Source organism: Somniosus microcephalus, chromosome 2, assembly GCF_052327205.1.
Source record: "Somniosus microcephalus isolate GS21.2 chromosome 2, FLI_Smic_1.0, whole genome shotgun sequence".
Classification (NCBI taxonomy): Eukaryota; Metazoa; Chordata; class Chondrichthyes; order Squaliformes; family Somniosidae; genus Somniosus; species Somniosus microcephalus.
In genome coordinates, this window is record NC_140988.1 from 28,700,436 (window position 1) to 28,725,967 (window position 25,532).

Below are 25,532 nucleotides of genomic sequence, written 5' to 3' on the forward strand. Positions count from 1 at the left end.
GGATGGCCTTCTTCCGTGCTGCAACTATTCTATGATTCTAGTGGCATTGCAGATAACCTCTGCAGTCATGATTAAGAGTGCAAAAGGGGTAGGGGTATTGCCAGGGTAACTTATGTAAGGGATATTTCAAAGTAGCTGGAATGGAACTTAGAAGGGAAGGGAGGAGAACCAGTCATCATGATGCAAGTTAGAACCAATAACATAGGAAAGAACAGGGAGGTGGGCCCTGCTATGGGAGCATCAGGAGCTAGGGGCTAAATTAAAAAGCAGACCCTCAAAGGTGGTAACCTCCAGATTATTATCTAAGCTGTGTTAATTAGCACAGGCATAAACAGATCAGGAAAATAAATGCAAAGCTGAAAGTGTGGTGTGAGGAGGGCTTTCAATTCATGGGACACTGAGACAGGAGCTGTACCACTGGGACGGGCTGCACCTGAACCTGAACCTGAAGCAAGGTCGTCGTGGAAAGCATAAATAAAACTGTAGAAAGAACTTGAAACTAGTAAAGGGGGAGGGGGGAAAGCATTTGAGCAGAGATAATAGTAACCTAAAGGTATGAAAAGGGATAAAAGGTCAGAATATGAAAAGAGATAAAGATTACAAATACTCAGGGAACAGGAAAGGTTATAGGAAGTAATAATAGTATACCTGTTAAAAATAAAACAGGAGTAATGAAAAATAAGAGCCTATTAAATGTTCTGTATAGCAACATTCAGAGCATCAAGAACAAAATAGGGAAATGGAAGCAGTAATTACAAGTGAGAAAACAGATTTAATAGGGATAATGGAAATATGGCTGCAGACAGGACAGGATTGGCAGTTAAATATTGCAGGCTAGAAGAAAAGACGAAAGGGTGGTGGGATACCTGTGTTAATCAAAAAATAACGTCAATAGCAAGAAAGGACATAACCAATAAAGAGACAGAAACAGAATCCATATAGATCGAGATAGAGGATAGTAAAGGATTGGTCGCACTATTACTGGTATACTGCAGACCTCAAATGGTGGGAAGTAGAGGGAGATATATGCAATAAAAACAGAAAATGCTGGAAATATGCAGCAGTCAGGCAACATCTGCGGAGAGAGAAACAGAGTTAATGTTTCAGGTCGATGACCTTCCATCAGAACTGGAAAGAGTTAGAGATGTAGGTCTGTAGACAAGTCTATGAAATGAGTAAAAAAAAAAAAATCAGAATCACGAGGGATTTCAATTATCCCCCAATAAACTAGCAAGGAGAGGGGGTGAAAGGGGATGGAATTTTTACATACTGGGTCAGGAAGGTGTCTTGTGCATAAAACTCTTTTCTGATCCAATATGTAAAAACCACAATAAGGGAGGAAGCAATGCTAGTAATAAATAATGCAGATAAGAGTAGTAAGCGTGGGAGAAAATCTAGAGAGCAGTGATCACAAAATAATGGGCTGGAATTTGCTGGAGCAGGGCCTCTTGTCACGTGCCCAGTTAGTTAGACCTTTTCCTGCACCCTGCACCTCAATAATATTTTGCCCTGGAAGTTTCTGGAAGTGCGAGCTAGTAATGGCACGGCGAGGGCAACAGGGCCCCTGGGACCTTGGTAAACGACAGGACCAAGTGTATCTCCATAACCAATGAGATTTAAGGACTGAGAAGGAGGGTGATTTGAGTGGGTGAATTCAATGTCAAATCAGGTACAGAAAGACAAATAAAGAGAGGGAAAGAAAGACTAGATTGAGAGAAAAAGAGAGACAGAAAAGAAAGGTAAGGAAGAAATAAAAAATGCAAAAGTTGAGATTTAAAAAATCTCCAACAAAAATTCACTACTTGAAGGAATGAGACGTCACACTTTTAATTGTTCGCTTTCTGGGCCAGAGAGATTGATTGTCTGTCATTAATGATCATCACATCATTAAAGGGTACTTGCGCTATTAATTACTAGACTTAATTTTCTGTGGCGAGTTTAATAGGCAATTAATAATTGATGTACAAATGCAGCAACTTCATAAAACTCATGGGGAGGTTAAGGGCGAGATGCCGTTTTCACAAAGCTTACAGTGGAGAGGCACAATTTGTCCAGCAACTTTTGGTGATTCACAAATCACAAGGTATCTCTTCCTTGCCACTAGTTGCTTGCCAATTTGCACACTAACAACGGTGTGCGTCGTTCACACACCATTATATTTTCAGCAAATTCTGACTCAAAAAGATTTACGATAATGACTGAGAGATCTAGATAGTACAAGACTGGGAAAAAGTCAACTATGAGGGAATGAGAATAAAGTTAAGGGACATAAACTGGAGAAAAATATTGACAAAGGGGTAGAACAACAGTGGGCCAATATTTAAAGGCGAGATCGATAGAGTTCAGGAGAAATATATCCCACTAAAATTCAAGAACTAGCCAAAAATGAGACGGATGGATAAAGAGGTAAGGATAAAATTGAACCTGAAGAAAAAGGAATACGCAAATGACAAACAATAAAGGAGAGGATGATAAAAAGGAATATGATGAGCTTAGGAAAGAGATTAAAAAGACAATTAGGAAGGCAAAGAGCAAACATGAAATGAAAATACCAAAGAATATAAAAAGTAATAGTGGCGTATACTAAATGCACAAAGTAACAGAAGAAGAATTAAGATAGGGATAGGGCCACTGTGGGATGAGCAAAATAAACTCGCTGAAGATGCTAACAAATGATTTGGACCCAGGAATTGGAGGTACGGTGTCGAAATTTAGAAATGATACCAAATTGGCATATCAACTAATAATGTGGATGACTGCATTAAAATACAGGAAGACATAAACAAGCTTGCAGAGTGGGCGGCTAAAAGGCAAATGAAATTCAATATTGTGAAGTGTGAGGTGGTTCATTTTGGTAGGAAGGGGAAAACTTATTTCTTGGAAGGCAAGAAACTAAATGGGAGGAGCAAAGAGATCTATGATTTCAGATACATAAATTGCTAAAAGTATTGATAAGGCCATAAAGAGCATAAACAAAGTACAGAGGTTCATTTCTAGAGGAATAGAATACAAAAGCAGGGAAGTAATGTTAAGTTTGTATAGAATCTTGGTCAGACCACATTTGGCGTATTGCATAAAGTTTTGGGCCTAGAAATTGACTATAGCCCCGTTTGGGGCGCTAGCCTCGCCAGGGCGCTAAAAGTAGCGCCCCGGAAGCATTCGCGGCCGCCCACCGGAAATTCAGTTGGAGCGCCCCAGAGGGAAGTACGGCACTACTGGAGGCGCCCCGCATCCCTCTTGGGGCGCTGCAACTGAATATCGTTGCGCAACGTGCCGCAGCGCCACACGCTGCGGCACGTCGCACTGCGGTACTGCAGGCCTTCCTCCCCTTCTTAAAGGGGAGGGGCCTTGTTCTGCGCAATCTGGGGCCCAGCTGGGCCACCGAGGATCGCGAGTGCCGGCAAAAGAGCCCGGCACCGAGAAGCGCCGGGCTCTTGCAACGCAGCCGGCACTCCGCTGGGGGGGGGGGGGGGGGGGGGGGGGGGAGTTAGGAAGCCGGGGACGGAAGCGCAGAGAGGTGCTGGCAGGCGGCCAACAACAAAGATGGCCGCCCCGCACCTCCTTTAATTTGTGCCTCTACCGCCGCAGGTAGGCCCCCCTGAACCGGTCGCACATAGCATCCGGCGGTAAAGCAGGGGGCACTTCCTAATATCGCGGCCGGGGCGTCAGCAAGGCGCTGCGCACACCGATGACATCATCGGTAGCGGCGCAGCGCTAACGGCTAGCGCCACCATTAGCGTCCCGCTGAATTTGGCAGGTGGCGTGGCCAGTGGCTTGCGACCCACTTAGCGCCCTCTTAAGGCGCTAATGGGTGGCGCAGCCACCTGAATTTCTAGGCCTTGATCTCCATACTGCCAAAAAGGATATTGAAGAGCTGGAGAAAGTGCAGAAAAGATTACAAGAATATTGCCAGAATTGAGAGAATGCAACCATCAGGAAAGGCTGAGAAGGCCGGGGCTGCTAAGTGAAGACCTGATAAAAGTCTTTAAAATTACAAAAGGTTTTAATTGGGTGGACATGAAGAAACTGTTTCTACTTGTGAGCGAGTCCAGAACAAGGGGGCATAAATATAACAGACCAAATAAAGAATTTAGGAGGAATTTGTTTAGAGTGGTGAGAATGTGGTTGTGGCAGATAGCATTGACACATTTAAAGGGAGGCTTTATGCATGCATGAGGGAGAATGGAATAAAGAGATACGGGGGCAGGGTGGGAAGAGGCAATTAGAGTGGAAAGAGGCTGGTAGCTCATAGCGATGCAACAGCATCGTTCTTTACTATAAAGTATTTCAAATGGGAACAGTAATGAATACAATTGCTGGCAGAAAATGAGCCGAGAACAAGATTAAATTCAATGGCCTGGATCTTCCTCTCAGCGGCGAAGGAACGGCTTTTGCCGTTCACCTCACATACAGTTACCCACATACTTTTCATGGGTTTGTCAGCGGAGACTTCGTCATCCGGCATCTGTTTCAAAGCGGCGTCCTCTACAGGGTAGCTGTGGCATTTGTGAACAGGACAATCAACAAGGCTCTTCAACCAATCAGATTGAAGAATCCTCACTGACCCACGCAGTCTAATCCAGGAAGTAAAAACCAGGAAATATAAATTACATTTAAATCACGTACAGGAAGCGAAATAAAGATTTGGAAATACAGATGGGATTAAGGGAGATAGACAGACGAAGGCTTAACAAAATTATTTAAATTTTGATTTTTTATAAAATCTACATTAATTTTCTTGAGGGAATGAGACTCCACGCTTGTAAAATTAATTTTTCAGAGCCAGAGAGGTTGTTCAGCAGTAATTATCACTTATTACATTGTTAAAAACTTATTTACTCCTAAATGTACCAGCTCTAACTTTTTCAGCCATTTTTAGTGCGGAACTAGTGGGTAATTACGCCATGTTCACGCCATAACAGTGATTTCAGTAACAAGTCTATCGGAGAGAACTGCAACAGTGCACCCTGTGGAGGAACAGGGCATCTCTGACAGCAACTTCGGGATTTCCGTGTTTAACTGCGCATGTGCAGACGCCAGAAGTTGCTGTCAGATTTACCCTTTAATAACAGCGAGCGCCGACACCCTCTCTGTTATTATTACAGCAAAATTCGGACCATTATTTTTGCAATCAATTCAGATGGATTTTGCAGATATGCATTCCCCTCTAATATGTGGCGAAGTAAAACCTAATGTCAATGCAGAAAAAATCAGATGATAAAACACTTTCAGTGTCGATCAAGTGATATGATCATGGAAGTCATGACACCCACTACCAATAAAAAGTAATCTCAACGAAACATGGAATAAAACTGACCCTACAAATTCCAAATGCACACTCTATAAAGAGCACCACAACACATCTCCAGGTTGATAGGACTTAAAATGGTTCACATAGTCCTTTAGCAGTGTGAAACAGGCTCATCACTGGACCTGATCGCATGATACATTAGTCATCAAGGTGTGAGCACATTGCATCTCATCAGATACAAACGTTTTTTAAATGTTGTATCACACAAAAGCTGATGGGGAATTCCATACATATAATGGTTAAGTGATATCAATCATCAAAATTTGAAATACTTTGCAATGAAGAAATAATAGAAGTAAATTACCTGCCGTATATTTATGCATAGCGTCACGTTGGAATACTGTAGCTACGCAGTGATTCAGTTGGCTAGTTGCTCGAGTCAGGTATTCATTATGCATGGGCATTTTAGAGGATGGAGGTTTTTTTATTTTGGAGGCGCTTTTATGTAACACGTCGAAAAATGTAACTTTATTTGAATGTTGCTAGGTTGCTGTGATTTGTGTTTTGTCATCAATTAATACTTTTAAAACTGTTATTTGACTAAATAGCATCAATAGAAATCTGGGTACATGGTGTAGCTTGCAATGGTGTTAAATAATTATGCAAAAAAAAAATCTATCACACAAGAGTTATCACACTAATTGAAAAGCCACGGCTATATGTATTTCATAAAAATCTTTTGTGTAATTGCTATGTTGAATTCATCTATAACCTTTCAGACGTCATTATTTTATTTAGATTTTATTGAAATATTTCCTGTTTGCAGAAGGCAGGAAACTTGTGAAAATCTTTTACCTGTCAAATTCTGCAGATGCTGTCTTCCAAAAAGATGTTCCCTCTTGTTATGTAATGAGCTAAAATACTGATTACATGTTTTGCAATACAGGTCATTGTTGTCCTCATCCTGCTGAACAAAAACACCCAATTATTTACTCTTCAATCTATCAACAACATACAAGGTTGGTGGACATCTTCTTTTGATGACTTGAGTTATTTACAAGACAACAAAAGCATAATTTCAAATCCAGAATACAAATTGAACCAATGTATAAATTGCTGACCCATTTTTATAGATATCATTAGCATTTAAAATAAAGAAGTCAAACTAGGTGCAAATGGTTGCCCTACACTTAGCGAATATAAAACATTCATTCTGATGTGATTTGTATGCTCAATTTTGAGATAATTTGTTGAAGTGGCTAAAATATTATCATGATATTGCTTGTACACTATGATAGAAAGCTAAATGTGCAAGTTAGTAAATTGAGAATGTAATCAACAATGACTGTTCCTTACCAACATCTGGTTCATGCACAACTACATTATCAGCTATTGTTATAAAGTGGTAGACTTTGGTTTGTTTGAGTCAAACTCATAGTTCCAATGTCTACAGTGTCAAAATTAAATGTCTGAAAATAAAGCATTTTGGAGAGCCTGTGTGTTGGGCCAGAGTGCAGCAACAGGAGTACAATCCCTCCAACCCTAAAGTTCTTGATCTCAGCCAGGTTTCTGAGAAGTAGCCAAGTAGAGGAGATGCTGTGTCACTTTTGTGTGTCCCTAGTGCACAGCCAAAGAAGTTGCATTTATGAGGGCCAGGGAGCAGATCAATCACCTTCCTTCTTGGCTACATGAGGTACGTGACAAATCGAGACTTGTACAAGAAAAGGGGATGTGGAAGATGGAAATGTAGAGTTTCACTTAACAAAAAAATCAAAACTGATACGTGTGAAATAACATTTTAAAACTCAGAAGTAATCATGATCAGAATGAAAGGAGCATTTTACGATTTCTCCAGAAGCCTCACACCCATCCACAGCATAAAAATGTATCACCTGACAGTTTTAGGTGTTTGCAAACGCATGTACAGGAAACTTTGTGCTATCCGGCACCCACGGGACCGAGCTGCTGCCGTTGCCTAAAAAGTGCCGTACTCTCCAGAGTTAATGTTGAGAGATACGGAGATTCTTATCTCCGTATTTGACAACAAACACTGTTGCTTAGCAACAGCTTCTAAACACTCGGGTGTGGCCCTAAAGCTCTGTAGCTGAAGCTGTTGCTATAGCTACAGACCTTGCACAGCTTGATTGTTCAAACAAAGCAAAAAAAAAAAAAAAAAAAGAATAAAAAAAGGCTGCGATTTTTGCCGGTGGCTCCAGATTGCCGGATAGCTCACCTCCGGATAGCACAAAGTTTCCTGTAAAAAGTTTTTGCATCTGCTAAGTGTTGGAGATCTCCCACATTCATACCCTGGAACACCCCCAACATTGAACTATTTTTATATGACATTACCACAAAAAGGATAGTTTATTATTGAGGGTATGCATCAGCCTGGGCTTAGTGGTAGCGCGCTAGCCTCTGAGTCAGAAGGTTGTGGTTCGAGCCCTACTCCAGAGACTTGAGCACAAAACCCAGGCTGACATTTCAGTGCAGTATTGAGGGAGCGTGACCCTGTTTGAGATGCCGTCTTTCAGATGAGACATTAAACCAAGGCCCTCCCAGGTGGACATAAAAGATCCCATAGCACTATTTGAAGAGGAGCAGGGGTGTTCACCCGGTGTCCTGGTTGACATTGATCTCTTAACCAACATTACCAAAAACAGATTATGTGGTCATTTATTTCATTGCAGTTTGTGGGACCTTACTGTGCATAAATTGACTGCCACATTACAACAGTGACTACACTTCAAAAGTACTCAATTGTTGTCAGGACATCCTGAGGTTATGAAAAGTGTTACATAAATACAAGCTCGTTTGTTCTTTTACCAATGAACAACTTCACAAATATTTTTCCACTGTCTTTTCCTTGTAAAAAAATGTTTAATTATTGTTATATATTAAGTTTAATGAAATAAAGACTCTACTTACGCCAATTTCTGATAGTGCAACTGCTTCACCTTCAAATTCAGTATCCAGAGAGTCCACACCTGATTGGAACAAAATGTTACATTAACTGCGACTTAAATTCTGAACAAGTCGATGCCTCACCAGCAGCAGGATCCTGGCAAGTAAACACAGCAATCACCAATGTTGATAAATCTCATATTCGCTCAACATTTTATGTGGCTTCATATGCCTTGCTAGCAGTGAAATAATTACTCCTTGACAGTCTGTTGAGATATCTTCAAATTGAAATTACCTCCATAACCACAATTGTAACAATGCCAAAAAATCTGCTGATAGAATCTGCTGAGAGAGATTTTAATAGGTTCTATTAAGGGCAGCACGGTGGCATAGTGGTTAGCACTGTTGCCTCACAGCGCCAGAGACCCGGGTTCAAATCCGGCCTCGGGTGACTGTGCAAACTGCACACAGACATTCTCCCCGTGTTTGCGTGGGTTTCCTCCGGGTGCTCCGGTTTCCTCCCACAGTCCAAAGATGTGCGGGTTAGGTTGATTGGCCATGATAAAAATTGACCCTTAGTGTTAGGGGGGATTAAATACGTGGGGTTACGGGGATAGGGCTTGGGTGGGATGGCTGTCGGTGTAGGGACCGGGTGCTAGGGTTTGGATGATCAGCCATGATCTCGTTGAATGGCGGAGCAGGCTCGAAGGGCCGAATGGCCTACTCCTGCTCCTATCTTCTATGTCTATGTCTACATCGCAATAGATGGGGTAGAAATCTATGAAGTGATAAACTTAAATCATTTTAATATATTAATAACGGCATGTCTGCTTGCACATGAATCACAAATTGTACAAATGCTAAACAATCTGAAAATGTGATGTGCTTCTGAACTGAAGCCGTAAACTGACAAGCACATTCCAATTTCCAAACTTCCCTGAACAAACATCGATTAATCGCTGAATGGCCGGAGGCTTTGTTTACTGAAAAATTGCATTTTGTAGCCTTAACGGAACATAGCTGCATCTTACCAGCTGAATAATATATTCTACATTATATACTGTAATACTCCCATCATTGTAAAACACGGCATCTACCAACTTAACATGAGCAATGCCAGGAGGGTGTAACTGTACCTGAGCAAGGCAGTCAAAGTGCTTCACATAGAATTAATTAGTTTGACATGCAGTGCCTGTTACGATGCAGGCAAATGCGGCATTACAGCAAGATCCCACAAACAGTGATGAGATGAATGACTGCTTAATTCATTTTAAGCGGCGTTGGTTGTGGTGAGAGTTAGCGCCAGGACACTCAGAACTCCCTGCACCTTCTCTTTAACGGACAATTGAACCATTGGAATAGGTGGACAGGATGCATTCTCTCAATACTGCACTGGAGCTGGAACCCACAACCTTCCAACTCAAGAGGTAAGATTGCAAGCAACTGAGCCAATTTAGCAGCAAATACAAGAACACTAGAGAACTGACCCATCAGAGTGTCTTAAGTCTACTCTTCTTTGCATGGCAGAGCCAAGAACTGTGAAAGGTTGTCAAGGACAATTAGACTATGCATAGTAACGTCATCACCAAGGAGGGTTACCCAAGACACAGTGGATGAAGTTGCTGCAGTAGTGCACCGCCCCCCCCCCCCCCTCCACCGTTAATCAGGCACAGTATCACACTGGACTTTTCCAGAGCAGAACAAAAACAATGCTAAAAATGGTAGAGATCCTTCTTCAGTTCTGTGGTAAGGTCTCTACCCAAAGCTTTAACCTTTTTCTTTTCAAATACTATTATATCTGATGATGTACATCTAGAAACATTTTCTATTTCAACTTCAGATTTCTAATATTTGCATTTTATCTCCACTATGGTTCCAAACAATTGGGAGAGGATTTTGTTTGTGAGCAGAACTACTGATTTTTTTTCCTCTTCCCTCCCTCACAACAGGGTTGATTTTCCCCTTTAAATGGGTTCTAGTTACAGCATTTAAAAAAGAACCATCACATGATTAAAGCAACATAATAAAAGGCAAATGTTTTTGACTCTTACCACACAGGTATTTTACTTTGTTCACTGCTCTTCTTTTCAGGAAAGCTTGATAAGCCTCTGAATTTTGATATGCTTCCAGCTCCTCAATATATCGGCGCTTGTCTTTTTCTGCTTCATCAATATACTTCTGTCCAAATATAGGAAAGAACCCTTAGTGGAAGCCACATCTATTATTGCAAAGTAAATTTAGAAATATCAACGGGGTGGGGGTGGGAGGAGTAAAAAATCTGTTACGATCATAACTGGAAGTAAGAGGATTTGGAGTAGGAAAGACGAAGTAAGTTTTGTAAAGTGGTAAATAAATAGTATCACAAGTATATCTGAGATCTGTATCTGACAGTATCAGTACGCTATGTAAATTTTTGCTTTGGGTCAGTCATGCAATTGATTCTTTCAATAAATTGTTGTTATAATGATAGCAAGCCTCTGTTATCAGAAATCTCACTCCAGGGTCTGGACTATCTGTATGCAGCACAACAGGAGATCTATAGTACTTTTTCAATGTCAGTACTTCAAGAGTTAAGGTTACCCAGGCAAAATTGGCACTTTGATACCATTGCAAACTTAAGTTCATCCAATATCCCATTTTTACTCCAATCAAGCTTATACAGTAAATAAAAACAGAAAATTTTGGAAATACTCAGCAAGTCAGGCAGCATCTGTGGCGAGAGAAACAGAGTTAACGTTTCAGGTCGATGACCCTTCGTCAGAACTGGTCGATGACTTTTCTCCAGTTCTGATGAAGGGTCATCGACCTGAAACGGTAACTCCGTTTCTCTCGCCACAGATGCTGCCTGACTTGCTAAGTATTTCCAGAATTTTCTGTTTTTATTTCAGATTTCCAGCAGCCGCAGTATTTTGCTTTTGTATTAAGCTTATACAGTAGTTTGCCCATACATCCGCAAACAGTAGTTCCTGGTATGTGTTGATCCAGATGTAAGTAAACCATGACCAATTACACTATGAAATGCTGTGCAAAAAAAACCAACAGGCTTTTGCTTCTTTATAATCAGGGCCACTCGTTTACAATAACTGAAAAGTCAAATCCTGTTTTTATTGCAAGGTTTTTTTAAAAACAGGTGTTTTAGGATCGCATTCTGCGATTCCGTCCAGTTTACAATGGAAACCACACATCAGTGGTCCGGATTATGATGGCTTTTACAGCTGAAATGAAAACTGTAGTCTAGGATTTTAGCCAGTGGATGATCTTTCTTCCTCTATCAGTTAGTGATAAATAGATCTTTGTCTACTGACAAGCTGTATTTGAGCCAATAGCCAGGACAACACCTATCTTAGTAGTTATACTAGTTTGCATTTCAGTAGCCACTGGCTCTATCTTTAGGGAAAGGTACAAGGGGATCATTAAATACACCTTTATCTGGTCCATTACTTGAAAGGCTGAAAATCCATGAACAAACACACTACCACTGCAACTAATTCTGTAAGTACTTTGGAGTGGTCAAATTTGTAAAGATGTATTGACTATCTTACTGCATCCAAGGATCTCAGCAAATTCCGGATTGTCCAGAAGTTATCACACAGTCTGTTTTGTTTGACTGCCTTGATTAGCCCTGCTTGATTTATTAAATAAGCTCAGAAAGAACAACTTCAAACCTCAGAGCCAACACTTGGGCCAGGTTGTATAAATCCACTCCTGAGGTACAAGATAGGGTTGAGTTTTCATGTTTCTTGGGGATAAAGGAAATCATTTGTCCTGGTGTGTATCCAGTGAAATAATATATGCCCAAATAAACCCAAGCACGTTATGGCAGGGATTTGAAACTGGTGTTTTTGTTTTGTAGCGGCGGGTCAGGTCACCGTATCAAATGGCAGTCCTTTAGTAAATGCAATTATCACTTCTACTTGTCCTTTTAAATAGCAGTGACCGCCAATTAATGGAAACAGGCTACTGAGTGGCGCCATCTAGTGCATAGGTGTCCAACCTGCAGACTGAGGGCCATATGCAGCCCTTGAGTACTGATAATCCGGCCCTTAAAGGCCAGGCAATTCAGTCCTTTTTGCACTTATACTTCTTATGTGTTAGTTAGTCCGGTTTGAATTTTGTGTGTCTAGAGGTTTGGATAGGGCTGCTTTTAGTGCTGTTGTTTCATCGGTGGATAAATACTAAATCAGAACACCATGGTTTGTTAGCATCACCAACAAGATATATGTAAATTATTGGGAACATGGATGTAAACTTTATATGTAACCCTCAAGGCTCCATGGTAAGCACCTATGTGAACCATGAAGGCAAAGTCTTGGGCAGACCCACTTCTCTCCTCTCTTTCTGGGCGAGGGTAGGAAACTGAAGATTTATCTGGAAAAAAAATAACTCTTGCAACACCCAAACTCTTATTTCAAAACTATTTAGATGGAAAAAACAGAGCGCCCACAATAAAAGAGTAAAGAGGCATTTCTCACCTGCTTTCCCTCCCGAGAGAGCTGTGACCACCGAGTGCCCAGCAACTTTGTAATCTCGGTAAATGGGAGGACCGGATGTTCAATTTTCAGCTTGGCTCTCTGTTCATTCAGGAATAACACATACCTGTCAGGCAGTTACAAGGGATTAAAGGAACAAATTCTTAAGAAACAGTGCTACCAGGCTTATTAAATTAAAAATTTCATATTAGTGAAACTACAGAAAGAATAAATCTTATTACATTTTAACTACACACAGTGATTTAGGAATTTGTAAAGATCATGGAAAGTGGTAGTGCATCAGAAGACAATCTCTGACGAGGTTACTCAATTATACCTGAAATATACATAATGGAAATTACCCAACTGTTATTTTACATCAAGCACTTCAGAAACTCTACACACATCACCAAGCCTACTTGTGGTGCACTTACTGTACAAGTACTATTACTAAACATCTGGTTATTTATAATAAGCAACTATAAATTTATCTATGCTACCATAAACTTCACTTACACAACACCAAAACAGTTTTTTCAACAAGGATTGAGGAAGCAACAGATCTTTGCGATCTTATTGGCACAAATTATTCACTAAATGTATTTATTATATTTAAAATAGAAGTTGAGTTATCTATTCATAAGGTGGTTTATGATTTTTAATCATAAAGGGCTGGATTTTTCCAACCTCGGCGGGTCCATGGCGGGCAATGTCCGTGGCGGGCAGGGAACCCCGCATCTGTCTTGATCCCAGCCTTCAACAAGATTTTCCGTTGATGGGGCTTGTTAAGCCTGCTCTGTGAGGTTCCCGGCCAATTAATGGGAAGCGGGTCTGATGATGTCATTCGATGACGTGTCATCAGCCGGTTTCCTTAAAGGGACCATGTCCACATTCATTTTGACAGTTGCACTGTCAGTGTTCTGCAGCACTGAGGTGCTGCAAACACTGCACAAAGGTGCATGGCTGCACCCAGGCTCTCCCATGACTCTCTCCATATATTTATGGAGGGGGTCACAGCACGCAGGGAGGTTCTCTTCCCTTCCAATGGGCAGAAGACACCTCCCCAGGACTCCAATGCAGCCTGGTTGCACATTGCACAGGAGGGCACAAGTAGGGATGTTGACAGGATGACCTGGCTGCAGTGACACAAACCTTTCAATGATCACAGTAGATCACGAAACATTACTGCAAAGCCACACTCAACCTCATCCTGCTGTGCCACTCATCACATCCCCATCACTCTGCCTTCCCTACCCTACTCCTGCACATCCTTACTCACACCAACTTACCTTGCACCTCCACCCATCCCTCTCTATCTACATTATCATTTCCTCATCTCACTAGCCACCCCTCACACTCACCCTTGTCCAATCATTCAAAGTAACAACACACAAGGGTGTGCTTTAGCCAATGTTCGTGTAAAGTTTCTGTTAATGTGTTGGTCAAGCATTGAAATCTTTATTTTCAACACTTTGCCTTCTTGGACAGATTTGTGTGCACCTTTGGAAGTATCTTAGTGAGTTCCAGTGAACGGTGAGACATAACGTCACGCCCCCTCCCCCCCAATGGTGATGAGTGTGAAAGGAATGGCTTGGACATTGTCGGGATGCTTTATGGAGCTGGTGTGGGGTGGTGCCAAACTGGTGCTTCATGTGTCAGCCAGGGTGTACAGTGTTAAGTAAAGTAAATCTGGACACGGTGATGCCATCGCTGGCGTCACGGGCAGCAATGTGCATGGGTGATGGTGCTGAGTGTCCAGAGCAGCATCAGTTGATTGCGGAGAAGGTCGGTGTGGATGTTGGTGCTGCTGGTGTGCCCGGTGATGCTGGTGTTGGGGCTGATCGTGTTGGGATTCCGAGGACCAAGGTGAGATTTTTTTTCAAGGGCACCGATGCTGATGGAATGAATAGATGGCAGGTGAGGTTGAGATGACAGAAGCGATCTGTCAATGGTGAGAGAGGTTGTTCCAATGAGTTGACACTGGATAGAGAGTTTGCTCCAAACGCTTGCTAGCTGCATAAAGCTCAATCTGTCTTCCAAATGCAGTAAACAACAGCTTCTAATCTTGGAAAGTGAAGACCTATGAAATGGGAGCTTTCATAGACCATTTGCAGCTGTCAGGTTAGTAAATCATTCCATGCTGACACAACACCCGACCTACTTACCTGACGTGATGCCCGCTCTCCGGGAACCTCGTTAAAAGCCTGGTAAAATGTACATGGGAAAATGGTTCTTAGCTACCTTTTAACAAGCTTTAAGTATCTAAATTGGCTGTTCCGCCGCTTGGTGTCGGGTCTGTTCTGGGATGACAAACCCGACACTTAGGAAACTGACAAGGAGGCGGGTTTACATCGGGATACCGACCCGCTGTTAATCTTTGTGATTTTGACAGCGGACCTGCCTCCAAACCTGCACTCTGAGCACCGATAAAATTCCGGTCAAAATGTGCATTTTTGGTGATTTTATAAAATGTTACAGTTTATCAAATGAAGACATTGCCCTAAGTTACAAACAGATTGAGCCACACCACTAGTTAGCACTCAATGTAAACTTTAAAAAAAAAAGATTTTTACTCAATTTAGCTTCAATCTTCACCATAAGCTCCAATGTCATTCTTTTCCCATACCTCGTGCAGTAATTTGTTAAAATTGGTGTTTGTATCCATACCTGCTAATTTAGTGTAGCTGTTCCAAACGCTTTTCTTTTCTTTAATTTTCATAATCGCAGGTTATGATTTGTATGCGTAGGCTTTTTATTTTGACTGGGAAAAGTGGTGACACATGATGGAGAGGGCGTGGACTTGGATTACCAACATTTATTCCTGGGCATTGTGTGGACACAAATTAGCACTGGTGTGAGAACAACTTGCGAGTTCATACTTTTATTTAATATATTAAGAAATGCTGGGTGCCAATTCAAAATTCAGGAAAACATAGTAGTAAATCTGGTTGCTTTTCAATTAGAAACACACATCATCAGGGACTTGTCAATGACTTTGACACGAACATTATCCTTAAATTACAGGGGATGTGCTTTTTATCAGGTGAAGCAGGTGACATGTTTCGCTATACAGGTTGAGCGTCCAAAATCCGGAGTTCCGGAATCCGGAATGATTGGTGGCAGGCTCGTCCGGAATCCGAAAAATGTTCTGGAATCCGGAACTCGAGTTTGGATGCTCAACCTGTACTTCAAAAAGCCATTAACTTTTGTTGTCTTTTTTAGAAAAATCCTATGAGAAATGCGAGTGATGCAATAAAACTTTAGTGCTGTGTTTTATCCTCCTTAATCTGCACAGCTCCACCAAGTGTTTCCGCCAGGCTGCAGCCACGGCACCACGCCGCCTTGGTGGCCTAGTGTGGGCCATCGGATGCTCTGCAGAGCTCGCAGCGTCCCTCCCCTTTAACAGAAGGGGAGGGACGGAGAAACGCGTCAGTGCTACGCGGAGCGGCCCAGGCATTTCCGGACTCGGAACGTGTTTCTGATGTCCGAAGTCTGGAAACGCCCGAGCCCAGGTTGCGATATTTCCGGACTTCGGGCATCAGAAACACGTTCCGAAGTCCGGAAAAACACGTAAACCGGCTCGGCCTCGGTCCCGAGGTTGCTGGATTCAGGACGCTCAGCCTGTACTACTTAGCAGCCGAACGGTCAAACGTTGTTACAAGTGGTTATGGGACTGAAGAGTCAGCCACTCTCAAAAGTTAGTCCCTCAAACAGAAATGTGTGTGGATAGCATCACCAGCAACTGACATTCAACAGGAAACCATTTTCTTACCCTGTGGTCGGAGCCCGTGGTGCAGTAAAATCTTTTGGAGGTTTTCTCTTCTTGCCTTTGGGCCAACCACCTTTTCTTTTCTGAATTTAAAAGATGTCAGCATCAGGCTGGAGAGGTTTATGGATATCTCAGCTGGCATGATCACATTTCAATACATTAAATCATCACTGGGCAAAATCAGAAGCTTGTTCTTAAGAAAATTCATTCTTCACTGTAACCCTGTAAACTTGTCATTGATTACACCAGAGATATATGTATGTGTATATGCCTGAGGATACAATAAATGACTCAGAAAGTATGTACAGGAGAGCCAAAGTCAAATAAAACCCAAGCTTGGTGTCATCTAATTATTTTTCCTGACTTACTTCATCTTCTCTTGTGTGCTTTTCAACCTTGGTGCCCAGCATTACTGGTTTAACTCTAACTTGTTTTTTCAAAAATAAAATTATGGACATACACATGCCCTGGACTAAAATACATATTGGGGCAGAATTTGCGATGGGTATGACAGCGTATCGAGTATGCCATCATACCATCTTTGAAATTGACCGCAAGTTTGGGATTTCTGCATGCCTTGCGCATGTGCCAAATTCCGAACTTGCAATCTGTCAAAGTACGCCTTGACAGATAATCTGCACCGCCTTGGAAATCCCAATCGCTGGCGCAGAGTTGGGCTAATTGCCCACCTACTACGCACGAAAATTTTACAGTTGTTGCATCAGCATAAGATTAGATAGAAACAGTTACTCGTTCTATTAGCTCCGGAATGTGATGTCATGAATTGTAAAACTATCCGAAACACCTCCAATGATTAATGTACAGATTTTTCTGATCTTTGTTTGGGCTCGGTTGTATTTATGTTTGTATCAACTGTCCATGTTATTTTATAGGAAATTTCGCAGAGCTTCAATGATTTATCAGAACTCGAATTCCTAAATTAGATTTAAGAATTAATTCTCAATATATTTTTTTTTTAGATGGATCTGTGTGAGGAGAGAGAGAGAGCAGGTCATTTTGGAACTATTTATTCTTCTAGTCCTCATAATAATTCTGAAAATACATCGGGTGAAATGCAATATAAAGAAAATTACCAGTACTGAACGTGGACACTTTCCCTTCGGTGTACTGATTAGTGCAACAGACCCACGTGATCGCAGGTACGCTTCCGTACACGCTGCGCTCTTGGGATCCGTGGGCCATTACGCTGCCCTCCAGTACGTAGCGTTAGAGAGCAAGTTCTCCAAGGAGGGACCCCCATCAGGTAAACTCGTATTCTTTTCGCAGGTCGGCGACGTACTCCATAGCTACGCCTCCCACTGCAATTTCTGGACCATTATTTTTCAGCAAACCTTGCCCATACTTATTTACCATAAACACTCCTTTGTCACGGAACGTGCCGTTGCATACCAGCAATACAAGGTCGAGTGTGAAAGTTCAGACTGCATATTTAGATACTTGAGGACTTCTAGCAAGTTATAACACTGTAATTCGATCAAGCATTTCTAATTACTGTGCCGCCCTAAGCAAGGAGTGACATTGAAGCTGTTTATGAATGTCAGCAGACCGTGCGATCAAATTACTGCCTAAAATCTCACTACCAGAAATTTCTTACTGTATCATATGTTCTATTTTTAAACTATGTAACTTTATTCATTAAATGCGGAAGTGCTGGCGACGTAGATAAAACAGTAACAATAACTGTGCCACAGGAGTTGAAAGGTTATGGCACTGTTACTAGTATTACAATATCAATTTGCTTTCCTAGCAGCATACGAGATATACTTACTACAGTACAGGAAACTTTGTGCTATCCGGCACCGACGGGACCGAGCTGTTGCCGTTCCCTCAAAACTGCCGGACACTCCAGCGCTAATGTTGAAAGATACGGAAGCTTCTGAGCTCCATATCTGTCAACAAACCCTGTTGCTTAGCAACAGCTTCTAAACAGTCCAAGCGTCTCTGTAGCTTAGCAACAGCTTCAGCAGACCTTGACTGTCGAGGAAAAAAGCAACGAGAAAAAAAAACCTAACGAAAACGGCACCTGATTTTTGCCGGTGGCTCGAGCATTCCGGACAGTTAGCCTCCGGATAACACAAAGTTTCCTGTATATGGAACAAGACATAGATGTCATGACAATAACAAAACCTTAGGCTGGTACATATTCTAGCAACCACTCAAACTTCTAGTTCAGTTTTATGACTTCAGAACCCCTGTGTTGTAATCAAACTGTAATACTCTTATTTTTCAGTTGACCAAATCATTCTGTGCTTGCACAACATTTTCCCTAAGGTGCCCTAATTTAGCCATACAGTGTGCTTACTGTATTGTGCAGCTCCATTTTTGCGACTTAGCTCAATTTATCAGAGAATGTAGGCGAGCAGTGAAGGGAAATTGATTTTGTTTCCCTTACTTTGCACTGAGTTTTATCACAAAAACAGATGTTCTCTCTTATCTCGCCACAGATCAGAAGCAAAGCTGAACTCCCCTGTATCTGAAAACAGGAATTAACATCAACCGCAGACCATTCAGCTTTCCACCGTTTGATTTTTTTTCAACCATCAAATCAACATTCTCTGTCTGGATTGAAAAGCATAGGGTGGTGCTTTGGGTAGGTCAATTCTGTCCAATGCATTTCATTTAAAAACCCTTAAAATCAACAAAAATTACCTTCCCTTTCACTTACAAGAAAGAAAATAATTCAACACATCAGCTATTTGCTGTGAAGATAGCAGCAGACAAGTGCCAATCTGTAACAATTTTATATCACTATTTCCAAGCATGGCTGATATAATAGCACGAAGAAGCTGTACAGAGATAGCAGTCAACAACAACTAGCAATTATATAGCGCCTTAAATATAGAAAAACATCCTGAGGACCTTCACTGAGGCATATTCAGAAAAAAAGTGAATTGCTTTTTGGTGAAATAGTCTCTGGGCTTGGGGTGGAGGATGTTGAATTACTTCCACCGATAAAATTAGCAAAAAGATCAGCACAACTGTAAAACAGGATTTGCACTCGTGTTGGCTTTTCACCAAACTTAAATCGACAAGAGGAATTTCACCCCCAAGTGAAAGCAGACTTTCATCCATGCTGGTCACAAGTTTTTACAATTCCAATGTATTATTCTGAAGAATAAACTGATTACTTCAAATTTCACTTTGTTGAAATACTTGCCTTGGTCTTTCGTTTAAAGATGTGTCCTAGAGAAATATTAGTGTGGACGCTATTTACCAACTTGATGTTGAATATTATGAGGAAACAATGTACAGGAAACTTTCGATTAACCGGCCCCTAAATAACCGGAACGCTCTATCCACCGGCAAAATTCAGGAGTCGGTTCAGGTAACTTTTATTACTTTTTTTTACTCCATTTGTTGCTGTGCAAGGGTGTAGCTGAAGCTAAGCTACAGAGATGCTTGCAACTTGTGCCGATTGTTTTGAAGCTGTGCAACAGGGTTTGTTGCTTTATACGGAGCTCTGAGCTCCGTATCTCTTACTACAGCGTTCGGTCGCCCGGCATTGTTGATGAACCGGCACCACGTCGGTCCCGTCCGTGCCGGATACCAGAAAGTTTCCTGTAATTATGTTCACACAGATCTGTAAGTAGGTCAGCTAAAAAACTAAAGGAGTCTGTGGCTCTGGTACCCTGTTTGTGCTCAGAGTCACAGGCTAACTGCTGTTGGTCCTTGATGCCGTTATAGTGGCATGTTTAGTATTTGTAAGACTTCTACCTGTCTGTTGCTACCTCCACAGCAAATAGCTGATTGGTCATATTGTTTTCTTTCTTGCAAGCGAAGTGGAATTGCATTTTGGGGGATTTAGAGCGAAACCCATTTGGACGGACTAGATCTATCCGAAGCAATAATCTGCCCGTTACTAATTATGCAATCCATACAGAGGTTGCCAGTTTGAGGTTTAAAAAAAAAAATCAGACTGTGTGGTAAGCGGGGAATGATCTGAGATTTACATCAAACCCAGGTTTTCAGATATAGGAGAGTTCAGCTCTGTGTCTGATCTATTGAGATATAGAGAACACGTGTTTTAGTGCTATCAATCGATGCAAAATAGGGAAAATAAAATCAATTTCCCAGTTGAAAGTAACTCTAATTTATATTACAGGGCAGCTTCACCAATAGGACGAGGGAAAATAACACATAAATGCCCTCCTCTTACTATCCACAGCCCTCCCTTTAAAAGAACACATTTAGAATGAGACCTCCCTGCTTGACACAGTAAAATAGAGCTCAACTTAGAGAAAGGGGACAGCAAAACTGGAAATAAAGTTCCCTTTTGAACTCTTCCTCGTGATTCAACATGTGGAATAAGTTTTAGCTAGAGGAAGGGAGGTGAAAACCATGGAATCGTCAAAAAAACAATTGGATGCTACACCGGGGGGACTTTAGGATCTTTCTGCCTTTCTCGTCTGTAATTATCTTGTGACACTGAGGAAGAGTCCAGCCAAAAGTAACTCTCTTTTATGATAAAAACAGGGCAAGTGGAAGAGAGTGTAGGTAGATTTCCTGGCAGCACCAATGTTTCGTTGCTGCTGCAAACTGACCAATGTTAATGAGCGTCTATAGTGTCAGCTGTGGCTCGATGGTGGCACTGTCGCCTGAGTCAGATGGTTGTGGGTTCAAGTCCCACTCCAGAGACTTCAGCACAAAAATCTAGGTTGACACGCCAGTGTAGTACTGATGGAGAGTTGCACTAACGGCGGGGCCGTCTTTCAGGTGAGACAATAAACCGAGGTCACATCAGCTCTCTCAGGTGAATGTAAAAGATTCTATCGAATTATTTCAAAGAAGAGCAGGGAGTTCTCCCGAGTCCTGTCCAACATTTACCCCTTAACCAACATCACTAAAAACAGCTGTCCTGGTTCACCGCTCCATTTCATCCTTCGCCTCATCTGACACTTCGACAAAAAACTTTTTTTCTTCCTTTCTGATGTCAAGGATCGTAGCTTCGACAACTCTTGGACACCAACGCCCCTCCGGAACCTTCTTCCCCTTCACTTTCCTCTGACCCCCCTTCTCCCAGTCTCACCCCCTGCCACGTTTTCACTATATCCTCTGACCTTCCCCTCTCTGACCCCGAATGATCAGTCCTCAGCAAAGGCCTGAGCTTCATCCCCTTACGCCCCCATCTCAATGAATTTTGAGCTCGGCACAATGTCGCGCTCTTTTTCCGTCACCTTCATCTCCGTGCCCACTTCTTTGGCCAGGAGTCTTACCCCCACACAGCAGATCCTTTCCCCCGCTTTCAGAATCCGCGTTCTACCTGGACCCCTCCCTCGGGCCTCTTAACCTGTCTAGATCTTTTCATTGCTAACTGCCGGCGTGACATCGGCCATCTCAATTTCTCTGCTCCCCTCTCTCACTCCAACCTACCTCCCTCTGAACTTGCAGCACTCCGTTCTCTTATGATCCAACCCTAACATTGTCATTAAACCTGCTGACAAGGGTGGTGCTGTTGTTGTTTGGCGAACCGATCTCTACCGTGCAGAGACTGAACGCCAACTCTCTGACACCTCCTTCTACCTCCCCCTGGACCATGACCTCACTACCAAATATCAAGACTTTGTTTCCAAGACTGTCAATGACCTCATCTCCTCTAGAGATCTTCCCTCCATGGCTGTCAACCTCATAGTCCCCTAACCCCGCACAGCCCACTTCTACCTCCTTCCCAAGATCCACAAACAGGGCCGACCTGGTAGACCCACTTTTTCAGCCTGTTCTTGCCCGACAGAACTGATTTCTTCCTATCTTAACTCTATTTTTTCTCCCCTTGTCCAGTCTCTTCCCAACTACATTCGTGACTCTTCCGACACCCTCCGCCACTTTATAAGTTTTCAGTTTCCTGGCCCCAACCGTCTCCTTTTCACCATGGACGTCCAATCCCTCTACACCTCCATCCCCCACCAGGACGGCCTGAGGGCTTTCCGCTTTTTCCTTGAACATACACCCAACCAGTCCCCATCCACCACCACCCTCCTCCGCCTGGCTGAACTTGTTCTCACATTGAACAACTTCTCCTTTGACTCCTCACTTCCTCCAAATTAAAGGTGTTGCTATGGGAACCCGCATGGGTCCTAGCTATGCCTGCTTTTTCGTGGGATATGTGGAACATTCTTTGTTCCAGTCCTACTCAGGTCCCCTCCCTCACCTCTTTTCCCGGTACACTGATGACTGTATGGTGCCGTTTCCTGCTCTCGTCCTGAACTAGAAAATTTAATTCACTTTGCTTCCAATTTCCACCCTTCCCTCAACTTCACATGGTCCAACTCCGACTCTTCCCTTCCCTTCCTCGACTTCTCTGTCTCCATTTCTGGGGATAGGCTATCGACAATCATCCACTATAAGCCCACTGACTCCCACAACTACCTGGACTAATCTTCCTCCCACCCCACTTCCTGTAAGGACTCTATTCCATTCTTCCAGCTTCTCTGTCTCCGCCACATCTGTTCTGACGATGCCACCTTTCATACCAGTGCTTCCGATATGTCTTCCTTTTTTCTCAACCGAGGATTCCCCCCACCGTGGTTGACACGGCCCTCAACCATGTCCGTTCAATTTCCCGCACTTCTGCTCTCGCCCCTTCCCCTCCCTCCCAGAACCACGATAGGGTTCCCCTTGTCCTCACCTTTTACCCCACCAGCCTCCTGTCAACAGATCATCCTCTGCCACCTCCAGCGTGATACCACCAAACACATCTTCTCCTTCCCCCCCCCTTTCAGCATTCTGAAGGGACCGCTCCCTCTGTGACACCCTGGTCCACTCCTCTATCACCCCCAACACCCCTTCCCATGCAAGCGCAGGAGATGCAATACCTGCCCTTTTACCTCCTCCTTTCCCACTGTCCAGGGCCCCAAACACTCCTTCCAGGGAAACAGCGATTTACTTGTACTTCTTGCAATTTAGTATACTGTTTTCGTTGCTCACGATACGGTATCGTCTACATTGGGGAGACCAAACGCAGATTGGGTGACCACTTTGCAAAACACCTCCATTCAGTCCGTAAGCATGACCCCCTGAGCTTCCGGTCGCCTGTCACTTTAATTCCCCGCTCCACTCCCACTCTGGTCTCTCTGTCCTGGGCCTCTTACATTGTTCCAACAAAGCTTAACGTAGGCTCGAGGAACAGCACCTCATCTTTCGATTAGGCACTTTACAGCCTTCTGGACTCAACATCGAGTTCAACAATTTCAGACCGTAACCTCGGCCCCTATATTTTCTCTTTTGTCTCACGTGGCAGCTGTCGATCATTCTGCCAGTGCCATTTACACCTCATCTAGACTCATCTTTTGTTTCTTAACTTGTCCCATTACCATCTCCTTTTGCCTTGCACCATCATCCCTTTTGTCTTTTAATCTCTCCTGCCTTCCACCCTATCACAGACCTTCACTTTTGTTCTTTCCTCCCCTCCTCCCTTTCCCTGCCCCACACTTGCTTAAAAATCTGTTACTTCTTCAACTTTTTCCAGTTCTGACAAAGGGTCATCGACCTGAAATGTTAACTCTGTTTCTCTCTCCACAATGTTGCCTGACCTGCTGAGTGTTTCCAGCATTTTCTGTTGTTGTTTCAGATTTCCAGCATCCGCAGTATTTTGCTATTGTATCACTAAAAACAGATTATATGGTCATTATCACATTGCTGTTTGTGGGACCTTGCTGTGGCGCTAATTGCCTGCCATGTTTCCTACATTACAACAATGAATACAAAAGTACTTAATTGGCTGTAAAGCACTTTGGGACGTCCTGAAGTCATGAAAGGCACTACATAATTACATTCTTTCTTTATATTGGTGGGAACTTCACACTTAAGGGTACTTGGAATACCCCAAATGCATATTATTTATAGTCACAACAGAAGCCAAATCACAATTTCACAGTTTCAACAAGCTATTGTTACAATTTAGTAACCAATGTAATTTTAGTTACCTCAAGCAAACAGATGCAGCGATGCAATGCATTACATTCAAACTAGAAAGGATGACTTCACAAGCTAGAAATCAAAATTGCCACAAGGTGGCATAAGAGGCAATTTCTGCAATGGGGAAATCTAGTTTCTTGTTAGGTCAACCTTGGGGCTACAGTAAGTATAAGTGGCAAAATAAAGAACAAAATACTTTTCTATTGAACCCAGGACTAAGCACGAAAACAAATAACCATTCAATCTGTGGACAATTTTCCCTTGATCTGGCTGTGTGTGAATTAATCTTTATATATACACATTAGTCAATCTCTAGTGCTGCAAGAGGTTGGAGGATAATGGAAGCAATGTGGGGGAGGGGGGAAGGGAACCAAGCAAGAAAAAAGGCAGTGGGAGAAGAGACGATAGCGGTGGCGGGTGGGAGAGTCTGAGTGAGTGAGCTCGGGAGGAGGCAGAGCAAAGAGAGAAGAGGAAGGGAAATACAGATCAGTGGAGGTAGGGGGAATGAGGCATGGAACAGTCAGTCATGGCGGAGGTGAAATACAGCCAGCGGGGAGGGGACGTGTGTGTGTTGTAGATGGGAAATGCAATTGGGGGTAGGGTTACTCATATGGAAATGGAAGCAGGAGGCAGATGAAGGATTTGCAGATAGAGGATGGCTTGTAACCAGAAAGTAGCTTTTTTTTGGGGGGGGGGGGGGAGGTTTGCAGGGAGAGAAAACAGATGAAAGTATTTGAAAAACAAAATCTACATGAAGAACCATTTTTTGTGCGCAGAAGTAATTTGCTACTAGCGCACACTCATATATAACCAGAAGTATGTCTGTGAATGAGTGAGCGCAAGAGAAAGAGCGCAGAGTGTGAGCGAGAGAAAGAGAAAGAGACAAAGAAAGGAAAAGCACCGTCTCCCACAGTGGCTCTTAGGATCCTATTCATCAGCCAAACAGTGGGTTAAAAAAAACGGATCAAAGCTAAAATATAGTAACCTGCACATACACAGGGACTGTGCAAGCATATGGCAACACAATTACTATCCTCACAACTGTTAATACAAGTATGAAAAATCTGCTAAATATCTTGTTTATTGTGCATTTAGTGGCAATGTATGAAACTGTACCAACATTACTGCAGGTCATCTTCAGAAACTTGTTGGGGGAGGGAAGGAATAAAGGGAATAAAGTAGAACCACTGCCATCCCACCTAACTCCTAC

The 25,532-nt window shown here is 42.6% G+C and overlaps 1 protein-coding gene across 5 annotated transcripts in view; it reads right to left on the reverse strand.

The window, feature by feature from the left end:
- Nucleotides 1-25,532, reverse strand: part of LOC147122630 (uncharacterized) — a 63,257-nt gene that overhangs the window by 21,864 nt on the left and 15,861 nt on the right. For 3 of the 5 annotated variants that reach the window (XM_086008074.1, XM_086008091.1, XM_086008108.1), the window contains 5 exons: nucleotides 16,394-16,473; nucleotides 12,625-12,748; nucleotides 10,204-10,330; nucleotides 8,177-8,235; nucleotides 6,107-6,218 (listed from right to left, as the gene is read on the reverse strand). In XM_086008074.1, coding sequence (XP_085864200.1) covers nucleotides 6,107-6,218; nucleotides 8,177-8,235; nucleotides 10,204-10,330; nucleotides 12,625-12,748; nucleotides 16,394-16,473 — 502 coding nt within the window. The remainder of the gene's footprint in view (nucleotides 1-6,106; nucleotides 6,219-8,176; nucleotides 8,236-10,203; nucleotides 10,331-12,624; nucleotides 12,749-16,393; nucleotides 16,474-25,532) is intronic. The other 2 variants (XM_086008084.1, XM_086008099.1) reach the window with 1 other exon arrangement.